At 32.9% G+C, this 27,892-nt stretch overlaps 1 protein-coding gene across 1 annotated transcript in view; it reads left to right on the top strand.

The window, feature by feature from the left end:
- Window positions 1-26,664, top strand: part of LOC133182687 (uncharacterized) — a 36,102-nt gene extending 9,438 nt beyond the window's left edge. The window contains exons 7-11 of the mRNA XM_061317539.1: window positions 12,358-12,652; window positions 17,315-18,810; window positions 22,402-22,588; window positions 22,674-22,822; window positions 22,905-26,664. Of these exons, the coding sequence (XP_061173523.1) occupies window positions 12,358-12,652; window positions 17,315-18,810; window positions 22,402-22,588; window positions 22,674-22,822; window positions 22,905-26,591 (5,814 nt within the window). The 3' untranslated portion in view covers window positions 26,592-26,664. The remainder of the gene's footprint in view (window positions 1-12,357; window positions 12,653-17,314; window positions 18,811-22,401; window positions 22,589-22,673; window positions 22,823-22,904) is intronic.
- The last annotated feature ends 1,228 nt before the right edge of the window (window positions 26,665-27,892 follow it).

Here is a 27,892-nt window from a genome sequence, read left to right as displayed (position 1 = left end):
ATGGAATTTATTTCACTCGTGAGACATATATTGTGAGGTCCATGGTTTTTGGAACCAGGGCAAAGAGGGGGATTTGAGATATTCCAATCCCGATCTTAATTATTTTCTAGCTCAAATAGCAGCAACAATGTTTTCCTCATAAAATAATTGCATCTATTCCTTAAATTAATAGATTCTATTATTTATATATAGGAAAACAATTCATATTGTGGGGATAGAAACCAGAAATAAGGAAAGAGAAATCTGTTGAAACATGGCTAGCCGCCTAATTATTGATCATTCATTTATGACATATGATCAGGTCCTTAATGTTGGGTGTGGCTCAAATATTGTCCACCACATCAAACAAAATATACATATACTATCAATAAACAACATAATGGCCGTTCCGGGTATACCGCGAACGGTAATTAACCTTGCAATTATATTTTATGTATTTTACATAAACTTTACATACGGGTTAACCGAGAACATAACTAAAATATTTCAGTAAGTAAAGCATTGCATAAATTTGTTGTAAGCAGTACACATTTTGCACAGTAACTGAGTTTGTTTCAAGCAAGCGGACCAATTCATGAATTTGTTGAGAGCAGCAGGCATTTCCACAGTAAATGAGTTTGTTTTAAGCAGCAACAGCACAATGAATTAAGCATCAGTTGAATGGCTCTGGGCAATCGCCAGATGGCCGAAACCTTTGGAAACAACAGGTCTGGTCAACCCATAAAATGGGGAGCCGTATTTAACTGACCCACGACCAACAGCCCTAAGTCTATCCTATTTACTGGGAAAACTGTCATAAACACTTACAAAATTACTCCAGCCCCCTTTCCCTTTTTGAATGACTTCAAGATATTAAATAGAAAATATACTTTTTGTTTATTGATGTTTTAATATGCAATTTTTATGCAGAATTAGGAACAGATTTTATATTAGATTATCCTTGGGTTTTTTTTTTAATAGCAAATATGTTATAGGTATAACGAATAACTAAGGTAAAAGATGCATTACATCTGGAGAAAAATATTGCTCTCAAAAATGGCTGGTTCTAGTATACCCCTCTCATATCAACAGCAGCACAAGTACAAATTTATTCAAGCTGATTTAAAGTAACATTGTTCTGGGGGAAAACATATGTTACTGATAGTGAAGGATTATCATTGGGAATTATTTGCAATCAAATAAATTATGTTATTGTGTTTCGTAATAAAACAGGTATTTAAAGAATAAAGTCTCGCTTATAAGGTTAACATGAATATTACACAAGGGGTTACAGCATCCAATTTTTTTTTATCCCCACAGTGAATCTAAACGAAATCTTGAAATTTTCAATACTTCATATGTCAAATAAAAATCTTTCTTATTTAGGATTAAATGAATACTATAATAGCTTGTCACCATATTTGAAATCTGTTTTCTTCAGGTCCTAACTCTATTCAAATCCTTGCTTTTCCAACTAAATATTCTTTATAACTGTGGAGCCTACACAACATAAACTAGACCTTTCCAGGTACTTGACTACAAGTACCACGAATATAAAACATGTAAAATTCGATTTCTAATGTCTCTTGTAGACTCATTAATCATATGCCTTCACTACCTAGAACTACGATAGAAAAGGATAGACATCACTAATAAATTGTTGATACTCAGAGCAACCTCCTTTCCCTATCTTGCTGGATTGAAAGTTCTGCACCTAAAACAAATATGAATTATTGTGTAGACATAACTCGTTATAATGAGATAACTAACTCGTTATAATGAGATAATTATCTCATTATAACGAGATACAAACTCGTTATAAAGAGATACATCTAACTATCTCGTTATAACGAGTCAATTTTTTTTATCTTGTCGAAAATGAACCTATCTGGCTTTCATATTTAATATCTTTTAATATATTAAGTTTAATATATTAAGTTTAATATTTTAAGATTAAACATCAATTCTCTGCAAGGACCAAAATTTTCCTGTAGGGCTGTGGCACACACAATGAGCGATTTTTATGAAACTTTTTCAGGTGATTAATGCCCATACATTATGACATAATCAACATTAAAAATTAAGGTTACTCCCTTGGTTGCCATGGTAACGGGCTAAAATAGATTTTTGCCCCATTTACTCTCATTTCAAGCATAAAAGTGCTGTATACTTGATTTCATGTGGTTTATTTATCTTTATTATTTTGAGATAATTCATACATTATATGAATTGAACGAATGAAGCACTATATAACACAATAAAAAAAATTTCTACAAGTCACTGCAAATTCTTCAGTTGATGGCTCCAAGATGACCAAATTCTTACGTTTTGAAAATGGCCATTTTTACCCTATATTTCAAGAAGTCTCTCAAGAAATGCAGGCAATTCAAGAAAAAATCACATGAAATTTTAAAAACACAATAATAATATTAGTTAACTTTTATGAAAAGTAGAGTGGGGATTTATTTCGTTTTCGGTATTTTAAACTTCGAAAATTGGCATTTTGCCAAATAATATTTTGTTCAAAATTTTGCTAGACACTGGTTGTTTTATAAAATTTCTTTTCCAAGCATTTTTCTCACTAATAGATAAGACAAACCGAATGATTAATACATATTATTAAAGATAATAAATAAGATAAAGCTAAATTAATTCAATTATTATTATTTCTTCATGATCCTTTACAAAGGGTAGATAACTCAAAATTTAAAGAAAATTAGCTATTCAACTTTTCACTAAACTTATTTCAGTAAACAACATTTTCAAATACTAGATAAAAAATTGAGAAAAGATAATGGATAAAAACTCTAATGATACTTTTCCAACCAGAAAATAATAAATGAATAATAAATTATTACGTTTTTTTTTTATACATAGGTAGGTACATGTAGATATTGATTTAGCAGGTTTGAAATTTGATAAGCTAATGTTAATTTCCTTCATTTAAATTTTGCTTTTGCTCAGATGCATATTTTTATATATTAATTTTATATAGTTAAAGAAACTTAGAATTATTTAGACTGACCAAAAATAAACACCCCATTAAAAATAAAACCATTAATATATAGTCTTACAATCAGAAAACATACACATATTCATGTGTATAATTTTATCGTTACTTTGAAATACATGGGTTTTTTTTTCAAATTATTAATCAAGCAAGAATCTACATCTAAACATGATCCAAAATGTGTATTTAGAAATAAACAAAATGTAGAAAATAGCTGTTATATAACAATTTTGTACACAATAGAAACAACTAGGCTTGATGTTTCCATGATTTCTCTTTACATCAGAGGTTGACCATTATGTGGTGTTGTGTCTGACCAGTCAAGAAGAGTTTTAAATGGGTTTGAAAAGTGATGCACTGTACTTGAAATAGTCTTCATCTTTTCCCCTGGAATAAAAAACATACATGTAAACTTTAATTAAAAATCAACTGTTTAATATCTACTACATTTTTCATGTGACAACAAATACAAGTATATATACATATCTATTTTTATTACAATTCTAAGCTAGTACGTAGTTAGTATTTACAATTTGAAATAAATTGCCTCAAAATTCCTGCATGTGTACTTAAAAAAAAACTGGCTTCATATCACAGGTGCTTGGGGACGGGACCCCCTCCCCTGCGTTCCATACCCAAAGGGTTCTCCCCGACTTTTTTTTTTATATAAAATATTTTAAAAACTTTTAGTATCAGAGATTATGAATTTTTATAAAAGGTTAGTTTTAGGTTATTAGCTTATTGAATGTGTTATAGAAAAAAAAATTCTATATTAAAAACAAGAGGCCCATGGGCCACATCGCTCACCTGAGCACATTGGCTAGGCAAAAGCACAAATCAGTTCAGTATTGAAAAGATTACCGGGGGGGGGGGGGGCTTGAATTTTAAACTACTTGATGATGCTTCCATGTCAAAATAACAAAAAAAAATATCCCCCATTGTGGCTCCTCCCTATCCAATGGGGTCATCATTTGAACAAACTTGAATGTACACTATCTGAGGATGCTTCCATATCAATATGACTAAACATAGTTTTTTCTGTTCTTGAGAAGAAATATTTTTTCTATATGTTCTTATGTACAACTTTCGATCCTCCATTGTGGCCCCACCCTACGCTAGGGGGTCATCATTTGAACAATCTTGAATCTACACTACCTGAGGATGCTTCCATATCATTATGACTAAACACAGCTTTTCTGTTCTTGAGAAGAAATATTTTTTCTGTATGTTCTTATGTAAAACTTTCGATCCCCCTATTGGGCTCCACCCTACCCCCGGGGTTCATCATTTGAACAAAATTGAATTTACTCTACCTGAGGATGCTTCCATATTAAAATGACTAATTATGGCTTTGCAGTTCTTCATCAGAAGAAATCTTCCTATATATTTCTATTTCAGACTTTGATCCGCCATTGTGGCCGCACCCTACCCCAGGGGGTCAATATTTGAACAAACTTGAATCTACACTACCTGAGGATACTTCCACATAAATATGATCAATCAGGGCTTTGCTGTTCCTGAGAAGAAGATTTTTAAAGATTTTTCCTATATATTTATATGTAAAACGTTGATCCTCCACTGTGGCCCCGCCCTACCCCGGGGGTCATGATTTGAACAAACTTGAATCTACACTACCTGAGGATGCTTCCACATGAGTTTCATTTTCCCTGGCTTTGTGGTTCTTGAGTAGAACATTTTTAAAGATGCTATTAATTTTTCACTAATTCTTCATTATCTCCCCTTGAAAGAGGGCTTGGCCCTTCATTTGAACAAACTTGAATCCCCGTCACCCAAGAATACTTTGTGGCAAGTTTGGTTGAAATTGGCCCAGTGGTTCTTGAGAAGAAGTCGAAAATGTGAAAAGTTTACAGACAGACGGACGGACAGACAGACAGACGGACAGACGGACTAAAGACAAAATGTGATCAGAAAAGCTCACTTGAGCCTTCGGCTCAGGTGAGCTAAAAAGTTGGGGAGAACCCTTGGGGTACGGAATGCAGGGGAGGGGGTGGGGTGGTTTCCGTCCCCAAGCACCTGTTCTTCATATTTTATTGCCTTTGGCGCAGACAAAAATGCGCTTATTAATTAATATCCTAAATAAATCATTAATAAATACAATACATGGCGCAGACGTATGTAGAGCTAATTCATGATTACTCCCAGTGATTGTGCTAAATTTTGAATACGCCAATTTGTGTACAAATACAGTATTTTCAGTGTAGCCAAGTACAAGATAAAAGTAACTGAAACAATTTATCATCACATACTCCAGTTTGTATTTCTTTTCATAATTACTACACCCCCAGAATTTGTCAAAATTATGACTTTTATAAAAGATTTGATAAATTCATTGTGGTAGTTGGCATTAAAAAATGAAAAATGCTATTCATTTCCATATCCAGACAATTGTTATATTAAAAAAAATTCACCTGCTTTTTACTGAAAATTATTTCTCTATGTATCTTTTCATCTTCTTTTTTTTCTTTTCAAAGCACCAGTACATCTAAACTATGTTTAGAATATATTTTTTTTTCAAATTAAAGAAATTCATAATTATTGTCAATCATGAATACATACATTTACATGGGTATATTATATTTATATCTTATTAGTGTGTATTTATAGCTGCAGTTAAATATGTTTTCTTCTTTTACAGTGAATCTGAATTATATGACTTCTTTTTAGGCTAAATTTTTTTATGTTTTTCTGTTAAGTTGACCATCTCTAATTTTTACCCACAACCCCTACTAATTTTTAGGCCAAATCGGATTTTAAATTGAACAACGTTACCAAAAATATAAATATATTTTTATATTGCCATGTGTATATTTTTCATTACATGCAAACTTACATCTTCTATAACATTCTCCTCCTTTTGATAAACTTTGTAGTTATGATTTGCCAAAGTAAGTTGCTTTCTGAAGCAAGCACAAATTCCTATAATGCAAATATATAAATAAGATATATATCTGGAATGTCCTGCTAACATGGTGATCTTTGAAAATAGACCAATTAAGTCTATTATATAAAAAAGAATATTTAATTTAAACATTATGTCAGTTTATTTGAAAAAGCTTCTTACATGTAGTTTTTCAACGGCGGATCCAGCGCCAGTGCGCAATTTTGTTTGTATTATCCTAAAATCAAGGGAAAAAAACCACCTCTTATTTGTTAGAATTCGTCAGTTTCCGGGGGCTTCGCCCTGGAACCGCTGGGGGCTTCGATGCAGCCTCCAGACCCCCTGCCTTCTACTGCGCCCCCCCCCATATGAAATTCCTGGATCCGCCACTGTTTTTATACAAAATGAATATTGAAAACATCAAAATTTATACCTGTGCCTAGGGTTGTTCTAACCATTCCCACTGACTGCCGTATCTTCTGCTTGCTGTTCTTCTCCAGTTGCATCTTTCTCATGGGTTTTAGAGTACATGGAACCCCACATGATGGGAATGCAAGTCAGACTTCATAAATTTTGTTTCAATATTTCGCAAAGTGAATTTGACTTTAAAAATCTATTATTAATCATTATCAAGTTGAATGCTGAGAAAGCAGTGTCTCCTTCATTTTCATTAATTGATTGATGACTTACTTTGTCATTCACACCTGAATTCCACTTTAAAAAGTTGAAAAACACATCATTTTTCTGTTGTTGATTCATGTTTATTTTTCTGGCGTCTGTTTTTGCCACATGTTGTTATAAACTTCTTAAGACTTCAATACAGGAGATTCAACAAAGGAAAATAACACCAGTTTAATTTGTTGTCTTCAATGCAAAAGAGTCAGCAAAGGGAAATAACTCTAGGTTAATTTTTAGGAAAAGTTATAATTTGCGGGGATTGGAATATGACTTTTAACTGATTTCCCCACCTCAAATCTTTTTGCATCTTTTATATCTAAGCTAGATCTTACTTAAAAGATCTTTTTTCTAAGTTTCAATTGCCTGCAAAAATTTATATGCATATCAAGAAATAGGCACATTTGTATTCATTTCTATGATAAATTCATGTAAATTGATCTGTATTATATTAAAAACCTTGCGTTAAACTGAATAAAAATTAGGTGCACAGAAACTTTGATTACTTAGCTATAAAATGAAACCCAAGTTATGTTCATAACTTTTCTACATTAAGGAAGCACAGAATTATTTTACACAGTGATGACAATCAGGTCAGTTTTGCCATAACAAAATATTTCAAAGTCGTTGCTATGGAAACCAAGGAGGTACTGTCCAAAATTTACCCACCATTAGTCTTTATATAGGGCACTCTCTAATATTATAGTGATAAGATAAAATTCCATGATAGTGCGTGGCCAAGCATTTTTGATCCTTACAGAGAATTGATGTTAAATATAAGATTAAATAAGATTTAATATATTAAGTTTAATATATTTTGCGTCGTTATTACATTTTGAGTTAAGCAAAGTGTATTAACGACGCAAAATATATTAAACTGAGATTATTATATTTTGTGTTATTACATTTGCTGATCAACGCAGAATGTACATGTAATAACTCACGCTATGGATATTATATCAAAATTTAGATATCATTGAAAAATATTTTATATACATTTCCTGATGTTTCGAAAATTCATTACTCTGCGGTATTAAAATGATATAAATACATGTATAGCAGCTAAATTATAAATTTTATAATTTTATATTTACATTTATAAGGATTATATGTATAGTGATAATGCATCAATTCTTTGAAAATCTTCTCTGTTCCTGGGTTTTACGCCGATGAACTAAGTGCATCCTTATGATGAGCAATGGTGCCTCTTCCAAAATTGTTAGTTTTATGGCCCTAGGGTCAGGGGTTCAAGTGTTTGGAAGGGGCTCTAATGATTATATGGTGAAAATGCATCAATGCTTTGAAAAATCTTCTCCTCTGCCCCTGAGTATTAAACAAACTAAATGCAATAATATAAATGTAAACATAAAATCATAAATAAGTGAATGTGTCTCTTTTCTGCTCATGGGTATCTAGGAAGCAAACAGACTACAAAATTGTAATAAGTGAAGCAAATGAGAGTTACTCCTCTTTGCTAAATTGTATGAATCAACAAATCCTTGTAAATAATTAATTAACGTTATTTGATTGATTAAAAATACAAAAAAAGAATGTTATATACATAGAAACAAAATATATAGTCTTTTCCATCTTAAATCTCGCGACAAATTCCCGCATAAACGAGATGCTGGAGAATCGTAATTTTAATTCCAATCCTGCGTTAATGAAGTTTTATCAATTCTAATAATCAAAAACACCCTTATAGTACACATCCTGGTTACTTTCGTTTTCAACTAACTTGCACTCGATCGTCATAGACCTGACATGTGACGTCATTCATTGACTGAATCAGCGGAAACTGTTAAGATATTTTTAATAACCTGTAATTAATGATATTTCATATGCGTACTCTATTCACCTTTTAATAAACCTTACTATATTTCTGTAAAAGAGATGATGAAGGATGGGTTATTACAGAGTGTGGACTCTAATTTGTGCCAGACGACTCTTTTAAATATTGTGTCATCATCTCAGTAATGTGTTTTTAATATTAGTACATATCTGTTATTTTTGCCGTAAACTTCACCGTTGAATGACGTGGACGTCATTCTGCAGCCTGGGGGAGGTTGTAGTAGTGTGGAATATATTTAATAAATAAATTTTTTAAATTAAATGTAAATAAATTAAACTACCATAATAGAAAAACATAAAATGTTGGATCCACCCCTTTATTTCCCTAGCCCTACCTGTAAACTTGTACACCTGTATATAGATAATTAGTTACCTTAGGGCAGGTAAGAGGTTTTGGTGTTTTCTTGGTTTTCATTGGTAGTTTGTTTATAAAGTTGGAGTTCATTGGTTTTATTCTTTTGGTCATTGGTTTTACCGCCAAAATATTCATTCTTTGTCTTGTTGAGAGATTACCAAGACTTCATTTTATGGACTCTCTCATGACCTTGACTTGGAGACTGACTTTTTTCACTTTTTGGTAAGTACTAACTTTTCTTTATTGCTAATAGTTAATTAACTTGTGTAGTCTGTAAAAATGCAATTATAATAAATCCCATCTACACTTTATATTAATAGAATGAATGACCATGAGAGAAAGATATTTATTTTTATGATTGGAATTATTGATTTTGAAGATCAGTAATGTTATATATTGAAAGTGTAAATTGTTATGTTCAAGTTACACTATATATTTTATGACCAAGATATTTGGTTATTTTGTTCAAAGTGAACAGATGATTTTTTTTTTATTTTAATGGAATATATATTTTAATGTATACTGTATTGAATTACAGAGTCCATATACATGTTTATGACATCATACATTCATGTGGTAATTAAAGCCTTTTCCAACAGAATGGTGAGGAACTATTTATTTTAATTAGTAATATTTTTTATGCCTTTTTATGGGAGAAAATATGTAATGTCTATGTATCAGATGTCAGAGTTATCTCCCTTAATTGAGAGTCAATGTACATAAAGATACATCTTGTCTATAATGTATGATTATAAATATGTTATCTATGAGAGCTAGATGTATGTATAAATGATGCATAAATAGGATTGATTTGATGTGATATAATATTGTTGTTTTATTATATTTCAGGGCTATGTTAATATATACTGCTCACTGTGTCAATAAAATAGACCTGAACCCTAACAGAGGCGTACTTGTTTACATTTTGGTAAAACAAAAAACTCAGTTTAACGAATTCCCGTAATACGCACAATGGAGGGGCGGATCTCTCTGTGGCCCCTTTCACTAGACTTTAGGGAAAAGAAACAACTCGAATTTATTTGTTAATAAAGTTTATTAATTACGAATGTCTTCAGGATTATTTTCAATACACAAACTAGAAAATAAGTTTTTTTTGTGACATAGTATAATTTTCCTATTGAATAATACATTCAAGAAAAGTGTTTTTAATATTGGTAAAATATTGCATGAAAAGCTTTAATGAATTCAGAATTCTGGTATGAACTCAAGAAGGGGGGAGGAATGCATTTTTAATTTTGTTTAATTTTATTTTTATTTATTTTTTACTATTTATTTACTATAATATTTATTAATTTATTCTTGTCTTTGATTACTTGCTTGTTCCTATACTGTGGAATCATCATTGTTCATGGGGGATCAATGTTCGTGGATTTCGTGGGTAACCATTACCCACGAATTTACATCCCCATGAACAATTATTTTGTCAACGTATTAATTCATTAAATCTACCAAACAAACGAGCTGCCCATGAAATTACATCCCCACGAACCAATAAAATTTTGATTTCCCACGAACATTGACCCCCACGAATTTAAATGATTCCACAGTATATAATATATACATTTGCAGGTGGGAGGTCTGTGTCTCATTTTTGTTGTTGTGAATTTTTTTCTCAAAAGATTTTATAATTATCATTTTTTAAAGTGTCAAATTTCAGTTTGAAAAATCTTGGACATGTCTGAAGCTTAAACTACCACACCAAATACATGTTCCATTTATACATTTGAATACGCTTCAACAGATAAAATAAAATGATTTCTAATTTTTATTTTAAAAAGTACTTTTAAAACTAGAGAACAGAAAATTTATGCAGTCAGCTGGAACCTTATTCTCTATTGAGAAGTTGATGGCTCGTTTTAATACTCCCCCTCAAGGGGTCAAATTTTCGTGGTTAGAGGAAAAACTATTGGTTGGTGGGGATTTGAGTTCTGGATGAAGAATTGCTGAGTAGTTAAATGTATATAGCATTTTACATTCCGTGGTGGACAAGAATTCGTGAGTCTCTTCATACCTCGAAAACCATGAAAATTAAACCCCCATGAAAAGTAGTGATTTCACAATATATTGAATACATTACACACTAGGCAAGTGTCCATTGTATTTGTATATTTTGCATTCATTATCATCCTTGTAATACTTGGGCAAACCAAGTACGATCCAAAGGAGATCGCTCGGGTCTTGCATGTTACATGTACAATAAGCGAGAGTTTTTTCACCAGATTTTTGAAATTCTCGGGCAACATAGCTTCCTCTATCAGTTAATTTTGTTTAATACTTCTATGGATCCTTTACAGTGTTGTATTAATTATACCTAGGTGACCGTCAAGGCCCTTGGGCCTCTTGCTTTTTATATAAATCGAATAGGATTTGATTTTATCTACAGGTTATATTTTAAAGGGTTTCTGCAATATTTAATTGTAAATTCTTCAATTAACTTTTTGTGCCTCGGGAAATAGCCCCCCCCCCTTGAACTTTGAGGGTTTAGTTTTTGCATCTAATAATACGAATAATTATTTCAATTGGCGTTACTAAAATTTGTGTAAATTTAGAAACAGAATGTTAGAAACACAAAAAAGTGCATACAGCTGCTATACATGTATTTATATTATTTAAATACCACAGAGTAATAAATTTTTGAAACATCAGGAAATGTATTTAAAATAGTTTTCAATGATATCTAAATTTTGATATATTATCCATAGCGTGAGTTATTACGTGTAAATTCTGCGTTGATCAGCAAATGTAATAACACAAAATATAATAATCTCAGTTTGATATATTTTGCGTCGTTTTGCTTAACGCAAAATGTAATAATGACGCAAAATATATTAAACTTAATATATTAAATCTTATTTAATCTTATTTTTAAATCTTAAAATATTAAACTTAATATATTAAACTTAATGTATTAAAATATATTAAATACAAAAGCCAGATAGGCTCATTTTCGACAAGATAAAAAAAATTAACTCGTTATAACGTGATAGTTATCTCTTTATAACGAGTTAGTTTTCTCGTTATAACGAGTTAGTTATCTCGTTATAACAGATACTAACTCGTTATAACGCGATAACTAAATCGTTTTTACGAGATAACTAACTCGTTATAACGAGATAACTAACTCGTCATAACGAGATAATTACATGTATCTCGTTATAACGAGATTACTAACTCGTTATTACGAAATACTTATTCGTTATAACGAGATACTTACTCGTTATAACGAGATACTAACTCGTTATTACGAGATACTAACTCGTTATTACGAGTTAAATATTTTTTTGTCTTCTCAAAAATGAGCCTATCCGGCTTTCGTAGTAAACTGTCTTTTGAAAAGTTGAAAGTTGTTTATAATTCACTATATTTCTTAAACTTAAAAATAGATCAATTTAAAGTTTTGTCTAATCACCAATACTTTCTGTTCTGTTCAGTTCCTTTTGCCAAACGGCTTATTAGCAATATCCCCATAAAACAACATACTTTCGGTTTCGATATATTTAGATGTAGATCGTAAATATAGAAAATGACATTCAGATATTATTACAATGTTTAGCAAAATATTTTTAGTTTCCAAGTCCAAGTAATAGAATGGCTACAGCGTCAGACTTAGAGGAAAGCGATAAACTCGGAGAAAGTATCAAGTGTGAAGCCGCTGGTAAACTTGGGAATAATAATGACCAGGCTAAGGCAAGCAATCCAAAAACGGAGGATAAAATCCAAAAACGTCCCGAAAAGAATAGACCAAGGATAAAAGATAAATATACTGTGAATATTTACTACCTACAGAACGCTGATTGTGCCCAGGATCTGATGAGGACAAACGCTCCGACATATACAGATATAGTGGATGAAAAGAGAATAGGTATATATATACCTATAGCTTTATATCTAAATTCTACAGCTAGACTTACATGTGTGATACAGTATAAAGTGACATTTCACTTATTATGATTATCTACATGTATGCTGCAGTAGTGAATTAATTTATTTTATGTATTTGAATTTGCTTAATATCCTAACCATTCCTCCAGATATTGAAAACTTGTCTTTTACTTAATAAGGTAAATGAATTGATTTCCTTAGCAAAATTATCAAAGGAAATATTTTTTATAGTGCATTTAAATTCAAATATACATGTAGGATCAAATTGGGCATGGACACACATTTCACGATTTTGTACACGGCTCATAGCTTAACATTATCATACGATTTCCTTGCTATACATAGACGATTAATGGACCTCCATATTCACCAGTACCACTTGTATTTAGAGGTGAAATATTTAGAAATATGAAACTCCCCGTTTTGGCTCTTCATAACACACTTCTTATTTTGCTCCAAAAAAAATTACGTGTACACGTACACGTGAGAATAAACCAAAAATTCTAAGGTTCAATAGTCAAAGAATTAAAACAATGCCACTCCTTATGAAAGATATTTAATTTAAAAAAAAAAGGTTACCGTAGCAATCACATAGAATATTTCTTCTTCATGTACCATTGATTGTACGTTTCTGCAAAACTGAACTGTGATAACTTTTATTTATTGTTTATCAACAAATATTTCTAACTTTATTAGCTTATTAAATAAGAAGTTCCGTTTTCCTGAATCACAATTGCTCGATAGGCTTTGGCAGTTTAAAGACTTACACACTCTTTTGTCCCGGAACAAAGAAGATGGGCGAACAAGACGTGCGAAATGCCTATGATTCGACGATAAAGAACATGAAAAATTAAATCTCCGTTAAAATAAAAGTTCCTGTGATATATCAGTTAATATTTATGTATACTTTTTGAAAAATTGCCAGTTTGCAATAATCTCACATGTATTAAAATTATTCATCTATAAAATGGCATGCACAAACCAAAGAGGGCAAAAATTAAATTTCTTCATACTACAACACAATTTTACCATGTAAGTGGGTCTTCACTCCATTTTGTAAGTACTAGTATATCTTCAAAGTATGTATAAAACATAGTTACAATGTACTTTTTTTTGCTCAACAAAAACATGGAACAGAGACTCACTATACCTTAAAAATACACATTTATGTTGATATCAAAAGGATGCTGGAATTCCTCATTGACAACATTTATATAGTCTTTGGAGACCAAGTCTTCCAACAAACTGTTAGAATTTCGAAGGAAACTGATTGTGCACCTTTATTAGCCGATCTTTTTTTTGTATTCGTATGGAGCAGAATTTATTCAAAAACTTCTACATGAGAAGCAGAAAACACTTGCCAGAGCCTACAACTCAACATTCAGATATATCGATATTTTATCAATTAATTTAACAATTACGAGAGTCGTCCGGTAAAATCGTGGACAAAGCTTTTTTATCGAAAAATAATGGGCGCACTAAGCTGAAATTTTCAGCAAATATTAATTTATCATATTTAAGTGCATCTTAATTTTTTAATATGAAATATAGACAAAGATTTTATTATGCTTGAATGTGTACAGGATACGGTCCTACGGCGCACGATCAGGGTTTCATTAGAGAAAACACGAGTATTATTTCGAAATAAAAGTATTAAATAGATAAAGTTTGGGTAAAAATTATCCTATTTTTAATCCACTTTCTATTATGTCATATTTTGGAAAATTTCAAGGCATTTGCTTTATATTTGGCAGTTTCCCGAGCATTTGAAATGGGAAAGTGGTGAACACAACACACGAAAAATGGCGCGTTTGATGACGTTGGCGCATCGGACAGTAGTTTGAATTAGATGTAGTAATGACGCCTTAAGAAACTTTAAATGACTATAGAAGAAAATATCACTACAAGTGAAATGGGAGTTTTCTAAGCGGAAGCTTTTTGATCGAGTTCTCTGGTAGAAAAAACATACGGACACACAGCTACCGGCAATAGCGAAAGATGCTGTCAGCCAGCGTGGACCGTCGATATAAGATAGCCTATTTAGTTGAATGATAGTGAGAGTACTGTCCATAACTTACTAATAAATCTTCAGAAGGTCTCATGTGTGTGCGAGGTTGGTTTCTCGACTGTTTATGATGGAATAAAGAGAAACTCAAGTACATATGTATGTGCATCAATGAAATTCCCGAATTTAAGCGGGCTTGTCCAATTTTTTTTTGTTAGCAAAGAGGATACGTAACGCTGCTTTAAACACTTTGACGTTATCATCCGTGCGCCTTAAGGCAATACCACATATAACATAAAATCTCATATTTTGTTTATTTGAGCATATATCTATTTGAACTTTGCTATGCACATTGATGAAAAATGTTCTAAAGAGTAGTGAACATTTTAAAACGCAGTGATGATTATTTTTCACTCTAGACAGCTTGTCCACGATTTTACGACCCTCGTATAGTTAATTCCATTCATATGTCGACTAGATACATTCCAGTGAACTCGAAATAAAAGACACAACAGAATCTGCCAAATCTGTTTCATATTTGGATGTTAAACTGACTTTAAAACATGATTGTGACGTAAACCTTTTGTTTGTGTTGTCCATTCTATAGCTTAATGTTGAGCTAACTCCTCAAACAATCCAATAAGTTACCTGTAAGTGCCCATTCTTTTTGGAAAACTGTCCATTCTTTTAAGAATGGACAGTTCTTTTCAAAAAGAATGGACAGTTAAAACAAACAGAATGGAGAGTTACAGGCTAACTTTGGAATGTGTTCAAGAGGGAAACAAAATCAAATACATTAAATACTTTTTAATTTACATGTAAATAACAAAAAGAACGCGGAGATCAAAGTTAATCCAGAACACAATGTCTGCACAGCATCAACTCGATTTTACTCTTTTAAATCCATGAATGATGCACATTATTTCAATACCCAAAACTTAATTTTCACAAAACTTGAATTCAAATGACACAAATTCACATTTGATTTAAATTCCGGAAAAATCATTCCCTCGAGGAGAATTCATTTTCAGACAGAAGTACGTCTAATATTAAATCATCCACCCAGAAAACAGTTTGCACCATGAACACTACACTGCTGCAGTTAATATTTCGGTAGAAAATAAATAAAAATGAAACATTTCCAAATTTCATTTGAAAAACATTTCAGGTCGAAGATTGGCTCATGGCTAATCCAACACTCGGAACATAATTTGCATCTCGCCAATACACTGCTGCAGTTAATATATCCTCAAAAATAGAATTCAAATAAAACATTTCCAGATTTGATTTGAATTTGATCATATATATCTGTCGTCGAAGTTCATTTTTGGGTCAAAATTTGGCTAATATTTCTTTTACTTTTCTGTTTCCACATCCATATATCACTAATTTTGTGCATATTTTGGTTTATAAGATTTTGATTCTGTCATATACTCTCTCCATCACAGAAAAACATGTATGCCTTTACAACGCAAACTGTAAACTAATTTTGAAGCATCACATACTTGTATAAATACTAGTATCCCACAAAATTCACCTTAACTGTCCATTCTTAAGAAAAAGACCTTTTGTTATTTGCATCTGGAAACACAATAGCTATTCAACAAATTGCTCTGCATCCCCAGCTTACCTGTGACTGTCCAGTCCGTAAATAATGAACTTGTCCTTGTATGTGTGCTACCTGTCATTTTGTACATTTTTTACTTAATTTTCAGAACAAAGGAAATCATGTTTAAGTAGGAGAAAGGCCTCAAACTGTCCATTCTGTGAGAGAATGGACAGTTTTCTGCTTTTCTCCTTTACATAGATGATAAGGGCCAACTAACAACTAAATTGTATGACAAACGAGATGACTTCGGCTTTTCCATCGTCAACTTTCCTTATTTATGAAGTAATATTCCGCTGTCACCTGCATATGATGTTTACGTCTCCCAACTAATTCGATACTCAAGAACATGCATTAAGTACGATCAATTTTTTAACTACTTTTAAAACTTTTAGGCTACTGACAGATAGTTCATGTTACAGGAATTTCAACAATCTCGCTTAAAGTCAGCATTTTGTAAATTCTATGGACGTTATAATGACCTTGTTACATGTAGCAAATATAACCTATCACTGGATCATATTTTGGTTGACATGTTTCATACCAATTGTCAGACCTTTGTGTTTACACTAAATTTCACAACGGAGTATTCCGTCTACCTGATCAATACACAGGGCTCACGGCGGGTGTGACTGTTTGACAAGGGATGCTTAATCCTCCTAGGCACTTGATCCCACTTATAATATTTCCAGGGTCCATGTTTTATGCCCTGTTCACAGTTTTGTAGATTTTTTTTTTTAGATCGATCTCTTTTCGTTATATCTTCACATTTTCATATATGTGACTTTCCTTACCAACTTAGGAGGGTCCAAGATAATTTTAAAGTAACTTTTCCATGTAAAATTTTAAAACTCTTTAAAAATAGAAGGAAATTCTAGTTCGAGGTTCAGTCCCTCCTCTCTCCAGATACACGCATGTTGAATATGTAGATTTTAAGTAACAACGCTTTTTTTTTTTATTTATCCAGGTTAAAAAAATATATGTGCGACCGATAATTTAAAATAGTGTATTGTATGTCTATTCCTTTGTAGATGAAAGACAAGAATATTTGTATGGAGAGTTTGCCCAATCATACAATGCTACAATTCATACGAAGGAAGGCATGAAAATAAGGCAGTTCGAATCCTTCTTATATAATCTGTGGTTCTCCAAGAGACCGTCAAATGAGATCAACTGTTGGCTAGAGATCACAAATATCAACATGCGAGCTTACGACTGTAAATTCTCATCACTCACAATTATAGAAGATATCGCATTTTACGGGGGAGCAATGCTATCGCCGGTACTGTTTTCAAAACACTGGGTAAAAAGTGGAAGCAACAAAGTTGTATTTGAAAATGATAAACAGCTTATGTCCATTCAGAGCAATGTGCCTCCAGGAGTTATGTACACAGTTATAGAGATTCCGTACAGTGCCATGTATGATAAAATTATTGTGCACTTAAAAAGCCACTCTACACTAATACTTATCAATGTTAAATCAAATCCTAAGCTTTTTGAAAGAAAATTGATAAAAAGTATAAGAACAGAAGAAATTAGAATCGTGAGTTTTGAGGGAGCAAGGCATGAAGAGTTTGGCAAATCAAGCAGCTTTTGTATCGAGTGGCCTGAAAATGTACTAGACACCACAAATGACGACTCAAAATGCCCAAAAGGATGGCAAGTGATCTCCAGACTTAAACGCCTTGGGTTTGTTGTGGTATATGCTAATGTGACAATAATGTCTTGTCCATCACGAGCTTTGAATTTTTCCTTTGACGACTTTGACAGGGAATACGCTTGGAGGTGCCTTTTGTCCCATGGATTTAAAGTGACTGACCACCTAGATGAAAAGAATATGCTACTTTTAAGGCGTTCATTGCAATTGCTGACTCCTGAGATACTGCATCGTTTGGCAGCGTTTGCAAGTGAGTGGCCTTTCATTCACCTTGCGCATTTGATTTCTACTCAGATGAGTAAAGACAAACCGCTTAAAGACGAAATAGAAGAATTACCACCTGGTTATTCAACGATAAGGAGAATGGTATTGACACCGACAAAACACGTGTTTTATCCAAAAGAACCCATTTTTCAAAATCGTATTATTCGGCAATATGATGAGGAGTATTTTATAAGAATTGTTTTCCGTGATGAAGATTACGAAAGAGTAAATGCTATTCAGCCAGCCGCCCTTGATTCAGTAATAGACGCCATGAAACAGTTTTTGCGAGAAGGATTTCGAATCCTCGATCGTCACTATGAGTTTTTAGGATGTTCAAACAGTCAACTTCGGGAACATGGATTCTGGTTCTTTTGTCCAAACAAAGGTATCACTGCACAGAAAATTCGGGATCAAAGTGGGGATATATCAACAGAACGATGTGTGGCATCATATGTATCACGCTTTGGACTCTGTTTTTCTGCTTCTCGTGATACGGTGGTTGTTGGCGTGAATCCTGGGGAAGTGCTGTACGAAGATGACATCGAAAGGAATGGGCACTGCTTTTCTGATGGTATTGGCAAGCTATCACCTTTTCTTGCAGAACAAGTAAGACCACGAAGATCTGTGTAGATTACAGCTCGTAAAAATCTTTAAGCGGCCGATAAGCCTTGTATAATATGCATTCAGGACGTAAAACTTTTCTCTCTCCACGACAGTAGAAATTTAACTATTGCTGATTAGGTGGCATGTCCACGTAAATTAACAAGTATGAATTATTGTTTATTAAGATATAATCGATGTATTTAAATTATATCATTTTCTTTAAAGTTATATGGTCTTTATTTAACATATTTTGAGATGTGTCATATCTTGACAAATGCGATTCAGGTTCATTAGAAATATCCTTTTCAATAAAACTTTCACTTACTTCTACGTGCGTGTCAGTATAAAGCTGACTTTAAGTGGGGTTGTTGAAATCCATGTAACATCAACGTGTTTGTCAGTAGCTTGCCTTGGTTTAAAAATTGATCATACTCCGAACATCTTCTTGCGTATCGAATTTATTGGGAGACATAAACACCATATGCATATAATGTGGGAGTATAAATACGTATACATGTATAAGGGAAGTTGACGATCGCAGCACTGTTAAGGCGTACTTCAAAGAAATCAACAGAATATAAACGTGCATAAATACAAACCTTTTAAAACTGAATTTATTTTTGTAAGGGTACTATATTATCTTATGACTTTAACATTCTTTGAAATAACATTGTATACCCCGCTCTGTACTGAGTTTGGTTTAGTCACGTTATTTGATAGTCACGTGATAAATGCATTTAATGTGTACTGTATGTAGGTCACAAACAAATTTCAATATCGCAAGGGCATACCCTAGTTAAAATTAAAAATTAAAGTAATAGATTGTTTCTACAGAACTTGTAGTTTATGGAAAATGCTGCTGCTTTAAATAGAATTCGCATTTTATTAGTTTAAATTTCAAGTTATCAGGCTAATGTCGAAATATGTGTGACCTTTACCAAGTATTTTACGTAGTTATTAAATTATGCTATCGATTTCAGGAAAGCAGCAGCACTTTTCAAGTTAAGGAATACGTCTGTTATGTGTATTTAAAAAATGGTCAAGATCTATTAAGTGTATGCCCTTGCGAAAAGGCGATTTAATGAGGCACCTCGGCGTGAACCATGCACACCCTGTAGACAAAAACACGGTAGAATTAATTCAATACATTCTCTCGATATTTTTTAAATAATGGCACTAAACAAACGTTTCAGATTTGTATTAATGGTCTACCTAAGATTTGCAAATAATACTCTGTTTAATAATAAAATGCATTTTTCACTGTGAAAAAATTACTTGATCCGCCTCTCACTGCACATAAAATGCGTCAAACTTTACCATGATGACGTCATGTCGACAAGTGCATTGCGATCAGTGACTTGTTTATATCATGCTGTGTGGGATTTAACTAGCGACAAAAATGAATGCAGTGGTAAGTTTTGATGTAGTTCATTACTCTTATGCAGTTTAGATTCGCAAATTATTTCATTTTCTGTTATTGTAAGGAATTGCTATATTTGTGTGATGTCACAGTAAACTTTTCCGGTATAAATTAGGCCCGCCCCCTTTATGCAGCCTTAACAGAGCTGCGATGGAAAAGCTTAAGTCATTCTGTTTACCATACAGTTTAGTTATTAGTTGGCCATTATCGTCTATATTCAGGTCAATCACATCTGTTTCATGTTTGGATATTTTACTGACTGTAGACGATAAGGGCCAACTAACAACTAAACTGTATGACAAACTAGATAACTTTAGCATTTCCATCGTCAATTTTCCTTATTTGTGTAGTACGCAGTACAGTTAAGGTGCCAAATGAAAATATCGGCGATTTTGTTAGATAAAAAATACATTCTTTACAAGGATGAGCGATTCTTTTTAGGACTTTACTATTATCGGACAAATGTAATGTGGTTGAAAACTACATGTTGAGGACGATTAGATTTCTTATTTAGACTTGTCACGTGATTTTAGCAAATATATCTGCAGTATTGAGGTCATCTATTAATTCCAATAATGCAAGGGCATAACTAAGTTGAAAATCTAAGTTTAATTTTTAATCATTTTCAACACTCTTTGTAATTTGTGAAAAGTGCTGCGAACCTATATAGATTCTACTATCTAATTGCTAAAATTACATTTGTTAGACCGTATGTTGAATATTTTGCTGGTCAAATACATTAAATATAGACATAATTAATTCATTTGCAAGATTTCATCAGGTTTGCAGCACTTTTCAAATATCTTCATACTTCTTCAGTTTATGTGTAAAAGCTTGTCATAATTCATTGAGGGTATGCCCTTGCAATATATCGATTTATTACGACCCTTCTATTACCCTTCAATGAATCTGCATACAAATATACGGCAGTATCGCTTGTCTAGGGAATGTACGGAAAGTATATGAATAAAATCATAAAATAGACATCGCATCCAAGTTAATAGCGTTTTATATATCTGCAAATAATATTTCATTTAATTACAAAATACATTTTTCATTGTATAAAATATAACTTGATCCGCCTCTCACTGCATACAAACTGCGACAAATTTTACGATATGACGTCACATTGACAAGTGCATTGCGATCAGTGAATTGTATATATATTGCTTTGTGGGATTTAACCAACGACAAAAATACATGCAATAGTAAGTATTGATGTGGTTTAAAGCTATCCAACAGTTTAAAATAGCAAATCATTTCATATTGTGGTGATTTGAAGAACTTATATTTTTGTGTGATGTCATAGTAAGCATTTCCCGTATAAATTAGGCCCCGCCTCCTTATTGTCGCCTTAACTGTGCTGCGTAATATTACATGTACGCCGTCAACTGCATATGGTGTTTATTCGATACTAGAAATCATGCTCTGAGTACGATCAATTTTTAAACTGAAACTTGCCATGCACTGACAGATAAGTTGATGTTACAGGGTTTTCAACAAACTCGTTTAAAGTCATAATGTCATAAATTCTATGATAATGACCTTGTTAGCAAATATAAACTAGTACTGGATGTTTTTATACTAAATTTTACAATGGAATTTTCCATCTACCTGATCAATACCTATGCTATGTGTGACTGGTCAACAGGGTGTGCATACTCCTAGGCACCTCATCCCACCTCTGAAATTTCCAGGGTTCGTGTTTTATGCCCTGTTTACAAATTTGTATTGTTTGTAGATTTTTTTAGATCGATTTCTATTTATCATCTTTACCTTTTTTTAGTAAAACATCCAAATATTAAACATATAAATGAATAAAACATGTATGCTGGTTAATAAAGATTTCCTGATTTAGTTTTTAAAATATAAGACCGATTGTACAAGTGATCATTTTGGCGAATCACTGAAACTTGTTGAACGACCTTTTTTTCACTCCATATGAAACATTTCTGTGAACAATGGTGTCATGGCGTCAATGTGCTTCTAGTTATATGACCAGGGCTTACGAAGTCCTCAAACTGCATCTTATGTTTTGTTTTGCCCTGTCAGAGATTTTAAGTTTTAAACTTTTGCAAATTTTAAATCGCAATAATTTTAACTAAGATTGTCGAAATAAAATTGTGTGCAAAATATTTTTTTACATCGAAATATTTGTACTTAATTTATTTTAGGTTACAGATGCGCTTAAATTAAAAGTTACTCCATCTGCATTTCAAATTCGATTTGGGGGATGTAAAGGAGTTGTTTCACAGGATCCATCTCTAAGTAAAGAAAATAGTGTTCTTGTCATCCGAGAGAGCATGAACAAGTTCACTTCAGAGTCAAAAACACTCGAGATTTTGGAAGTGACAAATCCAGGTATTTAAAACGACTTACATACATGTATGTACAGGACGGAAGAAATGACAAAGATACATTTACTAAATACATATATGTTTTGTAGGCAGACTACATCTCAACAGACAAGTAATTACTCTTCTGTCCGGACTAGGTGTCCCAGATAAAGTTTTCTTGTCATTGCAAGAAGAAATGCTTTTTAGTTTGGCAGATATGATGATCTATGACAAAGAAGCACTAAAAGCTCTCTCGGGGGTATGTATTAAGGCTATGTTTGACAATTTTCGCATAGCACGTCCTATTCATCGTGTCTTCTAAATTTTCTTTCCCTTTACAGTTATCAATTGAAATCAAGTTCAAGAATCTTCAAAAAAGAGGAATTGTGTTTATCAAAGAACCATTCTTTCGATCTATGTTAATAACTATATATAAGAGTAAAATTCGTGATTTGATGAGGCGTGCACGAATACAGCTACCTCTTGAAAAAGGACGTATAATGATGGGTACACTTGATGACACTGGAACATTAGAATATGGGCAAGTGTTTATCCAGTATTCAAATGTTCCTGGAAAGCAACAAAAAGAGGCTGTTGTCCACACAGGAACAGTAATAGTAACCAAAAACCCATGTTTTCATCCCGGGGATCTTCGAAAATATGAAGCCATTGATGTCCCAGCCTTACAACATATGTTTGATTGCATTGTATTCCCACAGAAAGGTCACCGACCACATCCTGATGAAATGTCTGGATCTGATCTTGACGGGGATATGTATTTCGTGAGTTGGGACGATCGATTTTGCGATTTCATTTCAAATCAAGAACCAATGGACTTTGAGAAAGCTAAAAAAATCAAGCTATCTCATGATGTCATGGTTGATGATATGATAGATTTTGTGGGCGATTATATTAAAAATGACAATCTTGGCATTATTGCCAATGCACATGTCGTTCATGCAGATAAAAAAAACATTTTCACTGAAGCCTGCAAGCAGCTTGCTCAAATGCATTCTGAGGCCGTTGATTTCCCCAAAACAGGAATACAAGCAAAGTTGACGCGGGAATTGAAAGTAGAACAATATCCAGATTTTATGCAAAAGGCAGATAAACCACAGTATATGTCAAATAAGATTCTAGGAAAGCTGTTTCGTCAATGTCGAGCACTCGAACAAGCACAAACAAGAAGGCAACATCGTCAAAAAATCATAAAATCTGTGAGGGCTGATGGCGATTTGATTTTAGATGGATGGCAGAAATATGAGGAAGATGCAGTTGTGACGAGAAACAACTACAACATGAAGCTGAGACAACTATTAACTTTATATGGTATAGAAAATGAAACCGAAGCTATTTCTGGTATCATAAGGAGGCTCAATCCTCAAAAGGGATGTCTGAACAATGAAAAATATGAGATAGGTCAGATTGTAAAAGCGAAAATGTCCGTTGTGATCAGGAAAACAAGGGAACAATTTTTTCAGGATTTTGGAGGCGAAGCAAATGTTGATTTTGAAGACATAGGAAAAGAAATTTTACTGAAAGCTTCAGCATGGTATTATGTAACATACCGTGAGAGTTCAGAAAATCCTGAACCTTTGTTAAGCTTTCCTTGGGTAATTGCAGATGTGATAGCATTGGCAAAAGACGATACTTATCAGAAAAGACAAGAATCCATAAAGGAAGACATGACAGAAGACGACAACGTTAAGGACAACTTATTTGATATAGGATCCTCCATTGTCCGTCGATTTTTCTATACAAAGAATCAAAGGCAAATAACGCTGGACAATTTGAAACGTGTTGGAAAAATTGTAGAAGACATTTTTGTTCCTTTTAAGGGGATGTCGTGTATCCCTGTGGGAACATCTTTAGTAGGACTGATGGGTTTGGAGGAAAAAACACTTGATTTTTATGTTAATACGAGGCAAAACAAAAATATTACTCTTGAATGGATACGAAACACGATGCACACAGCTGGCTTTTCAATTGCTGATCGTGGTTGGCGCCCAAAATACAGAATCAATCTTGATGGCATAGAATATTTCATTAGGTTTTTAACTGATGTAAACGTTTTACGAAAATCGATATTTCTCAAAAATGTAGTTGAACAAAACAAGGAGATTGTTTCTGTCATTTCTTTCCTTTTAGACTGGGGGAGGAGAACCTCAGTTATTTCTACACACAATTTCGATGAAATTACATTTGCAATGATAGTCGCTGGAAGTTTTTCGCAAATGAAGGATCTTCCAAAGGATATGCAAGTGTCATACCCTAAAAGTGTTGAAAAAAATGTTATCCGAACAGACACTATATACATTGTGGATATGGGTGACATTTCTGCTAGCAAAACCAAAAGTTTGGCAAATATTGTTTTACAGTTTTTCAAAGACTATAGGGCTGTAATTGCTGACCAGCTTAAGGAGGGGAAAATTCATTTTATTTTAGATCCATCCCATAAAAATGGAAAGAAAAACCTCCTGAAACACCGTTTAAGTCAAAGTAGCACAACAGCATTACTAAATGAAATGATCTGCGGTTATCAAGAAATTGCACAGAGGAATAGTATCGATTCCTTTTTCAAAGATGTTGAACTTAATGATGACCACCTTGTGCTAAATCTTCCGCTCGATACATGGGATTCACTTTTGTTTGCTGAAGCATATATTGAAAGGCGACTTTCTGAGACAACAGGTGCAGTAGTAAGAATCCGAAGAACAAATTTCAGAGAAACAAAAGGAATTATTTTGGAAGCTTGGGGAAGCTCAGAGCAACTGTGGACTGTCAACAAGTCATTACAGGAGCTTGGCGAAAAATCTTCAAAGTTTGTTACTTCATTTGGAAGAGATAAAGCATTCATTGAAGGAGCTTACGTAATTTTTTTTGAAGGTTGTAGATCGACGACTGATAGTTTGCATTTTCAGCCATACAGTGGACCAATTCAAGAACACCACAAAAATCGCGGGCCCACGCATCTTCCATGCCTAAGGGATGTTGTTCGAAAGGTTAGCCCATCATTAGAGCATGTTGACAATAATAATTTAGACTGTCAAGAATTTCAACACACCTTTTTGAAGCAAGTATATGTCGTCAAAGAAAACTACGACTCTACCTATCATGGTGCTTTGCGTTTTGCAATAACTTTTGGTAAAATTTACGTGGTTAACGTTCTTGCAACTCAGTTGTCAATAAAGAACTTACAAGATACACTGCACCAAGAAAATTTCATCGACAGGAAAATATTTCATTTTTCAGACCAGATGGGGCCTGGAGGGAAGGGGCAACGAAGATCGAATCATACTAATCTTGGGTACAATTTTTCATTAAGACGAAAAATTAGCAGTTCATTTATCCCATCTGATTGTAATCCACAGAAGGTTAACGAGTTTCTTGAAGAAATTGGATTCAAAATGGATGGGAAAGAAAACAAATATCATGTCAGTCTACACACAGGCGAAGCGGATTTCGGTAAGCCGCATACCGGCCTATGTGTTTTAGATCGAGATATGCGTTTCATGCAGTTTCGTCTCGCAGATCTAAAGTGGTTCGCTGGTGATATTATCAGATTAAAGTCTAGTGATGATGTTGACAGTACTATGATTTTAGATGTTCGATGTAAGCTACAGTCAAGACGAATACTTGACATAGAATCAATACGACAAATGGATGACATTAAAGGACTTCTTGATGAAAATTGTCGATTGATGGAAAAAGAAGATGACAATCTTCGTGTTTCGCCTGATTTCAAAGACAGGGTAACATTTGTTCGTGAACAGCAAGTAAACTCATACTCTTATGTTGATTCTTTGGACGAAGAGAGTGTCTGGCACAATATGAAAATATATGTGGCAACAGTTAAAGAATATTCCGGATATAACAGCATCATAGGAACGTTTTCTGACAAAGTTTGTCGAACAGAGGTAACGATGGTTCCTAAGTTGCCCGACATTACTTCCAGTGATGATGACTTAAAGACCTATGCAAAAAGAACTTGGAATCTTGCTTTATATCTTGGTAAAAGATTTGCTTAAAAATAACTGATTAATGGGTAATTCCAATGTCTACTGTGCTTTTTTGCACTTGATTTTACATTCTGAACTATTTTCAAATGTTAATATTTTTGTTCATTTTTTTGAAATTTTTAATTAGTGCCATTTATTTACCTCAATTCAAAGGCATATTAAATAGGAAAAATGTTACGAGTTCAAAAAAGAAAATAATTGTGCCCTAAATGATATTTGGTTTTTCTTGCGTTAAAGTGGCATAGATACATTGATTTTTAACCTCTGTTTATTTAAAAAAGAACAGTTTATTAAATTTAACTTGCTTGAAAAATCTTTTTATAACCTTACAACAAGGATGTTTATAAACATGCATGGGCACAAGCCTGTTATTGTTTAGGTTTAGGTTCTACCAGGTGTGTTTGATTTGCTAACACTACGCAAATCACTGAACATGAGCAGACAACACTGGTTTGCTGGTTTTGCTTTTTTACAGTCCTATTCTGACTCTTCTCAATTATAGTTTTATGTCTTTTATCAATAGACCGCAAATTTCCCCATTTTCTTCAATATTAAAAATAAATTTTAGTTTTTGAAAGTGCGACGATGTATCACAATTAAACACGTCTGAAATTTGTGTTTATGATAAGTTTTAGATAAAAGACGTACTAGTATCTAAACACATTTTTATAATCTATCAGTCTGAAACGCGCTTGCAACATATAAGTCTTGAAATTCTTTCAAAAATTTTGAAGGATATAAACATTGAAAATTTGTATCCCCATTAGATGTGCACTAGCGTAGATATATTTAGAAGCCGAAAAAAAAAATCCATTGCAAATTTACATGTAATATGTTTTATCAAAATATTACTGTGACTTTTTTATGCAGACAAACTAATTCAAGGAATTTAATCCCCTACTTTAGGACAGTCTAAGTTTATTTGAGATTTCATTCAGAAATAATTTAGAACAATATTCAAGACTGTGACCTTGACCTTTGACCCTTTCACTTCAAAATAATAGAGTCATGTTTTGCTGAAAGACAGTGAATAAGTAAATCTGTAAACGATTTCATTCATTATTTGAACTTTCGAACTTGTCCTTTCACCTTTTGTTTCAAAATCTTTATTTAATTTCATTGTGAAAGCTTAAGGACTCTCTAGTGATATGTTTAGGAAATAAGTAATATCAATAACTGTATTTTAGATCTTGATCTTTGACTTTTACCTCAAAATCAAAGGGTCTCTATTTTTAGTAATGGGGAGTTATTTCATAAAATTTCAATGCAAAAGTTTAAAACATCTCCACTTTCAAATGACGTAATAGTCT

This window comes from Saccostrea echinata, unplaced genomic scaffold, assembly GCF_033153115.1.
Source record: "Saccostrea echinata isolate AGI-Se365-2 ecotype Australia unplaced genomic scaffold, CSIRO_AGI_Sech_v1 ptg000009l, whole genome shotgun sequence".
In the NCBI taxonomy this organism is placed as follows: domain Eukaryota; kingdom Metazoa; phylum Mollusca; class Bivalvia; order Ostreida; family Ostreidae; genus Saccostrea; species Saccostrea echinata.
The sequence above is the reverse complement of the archived record's forward strand: the minus strand, read 5'-3'. Positions and strand labels throughout refer to the sequence as shown.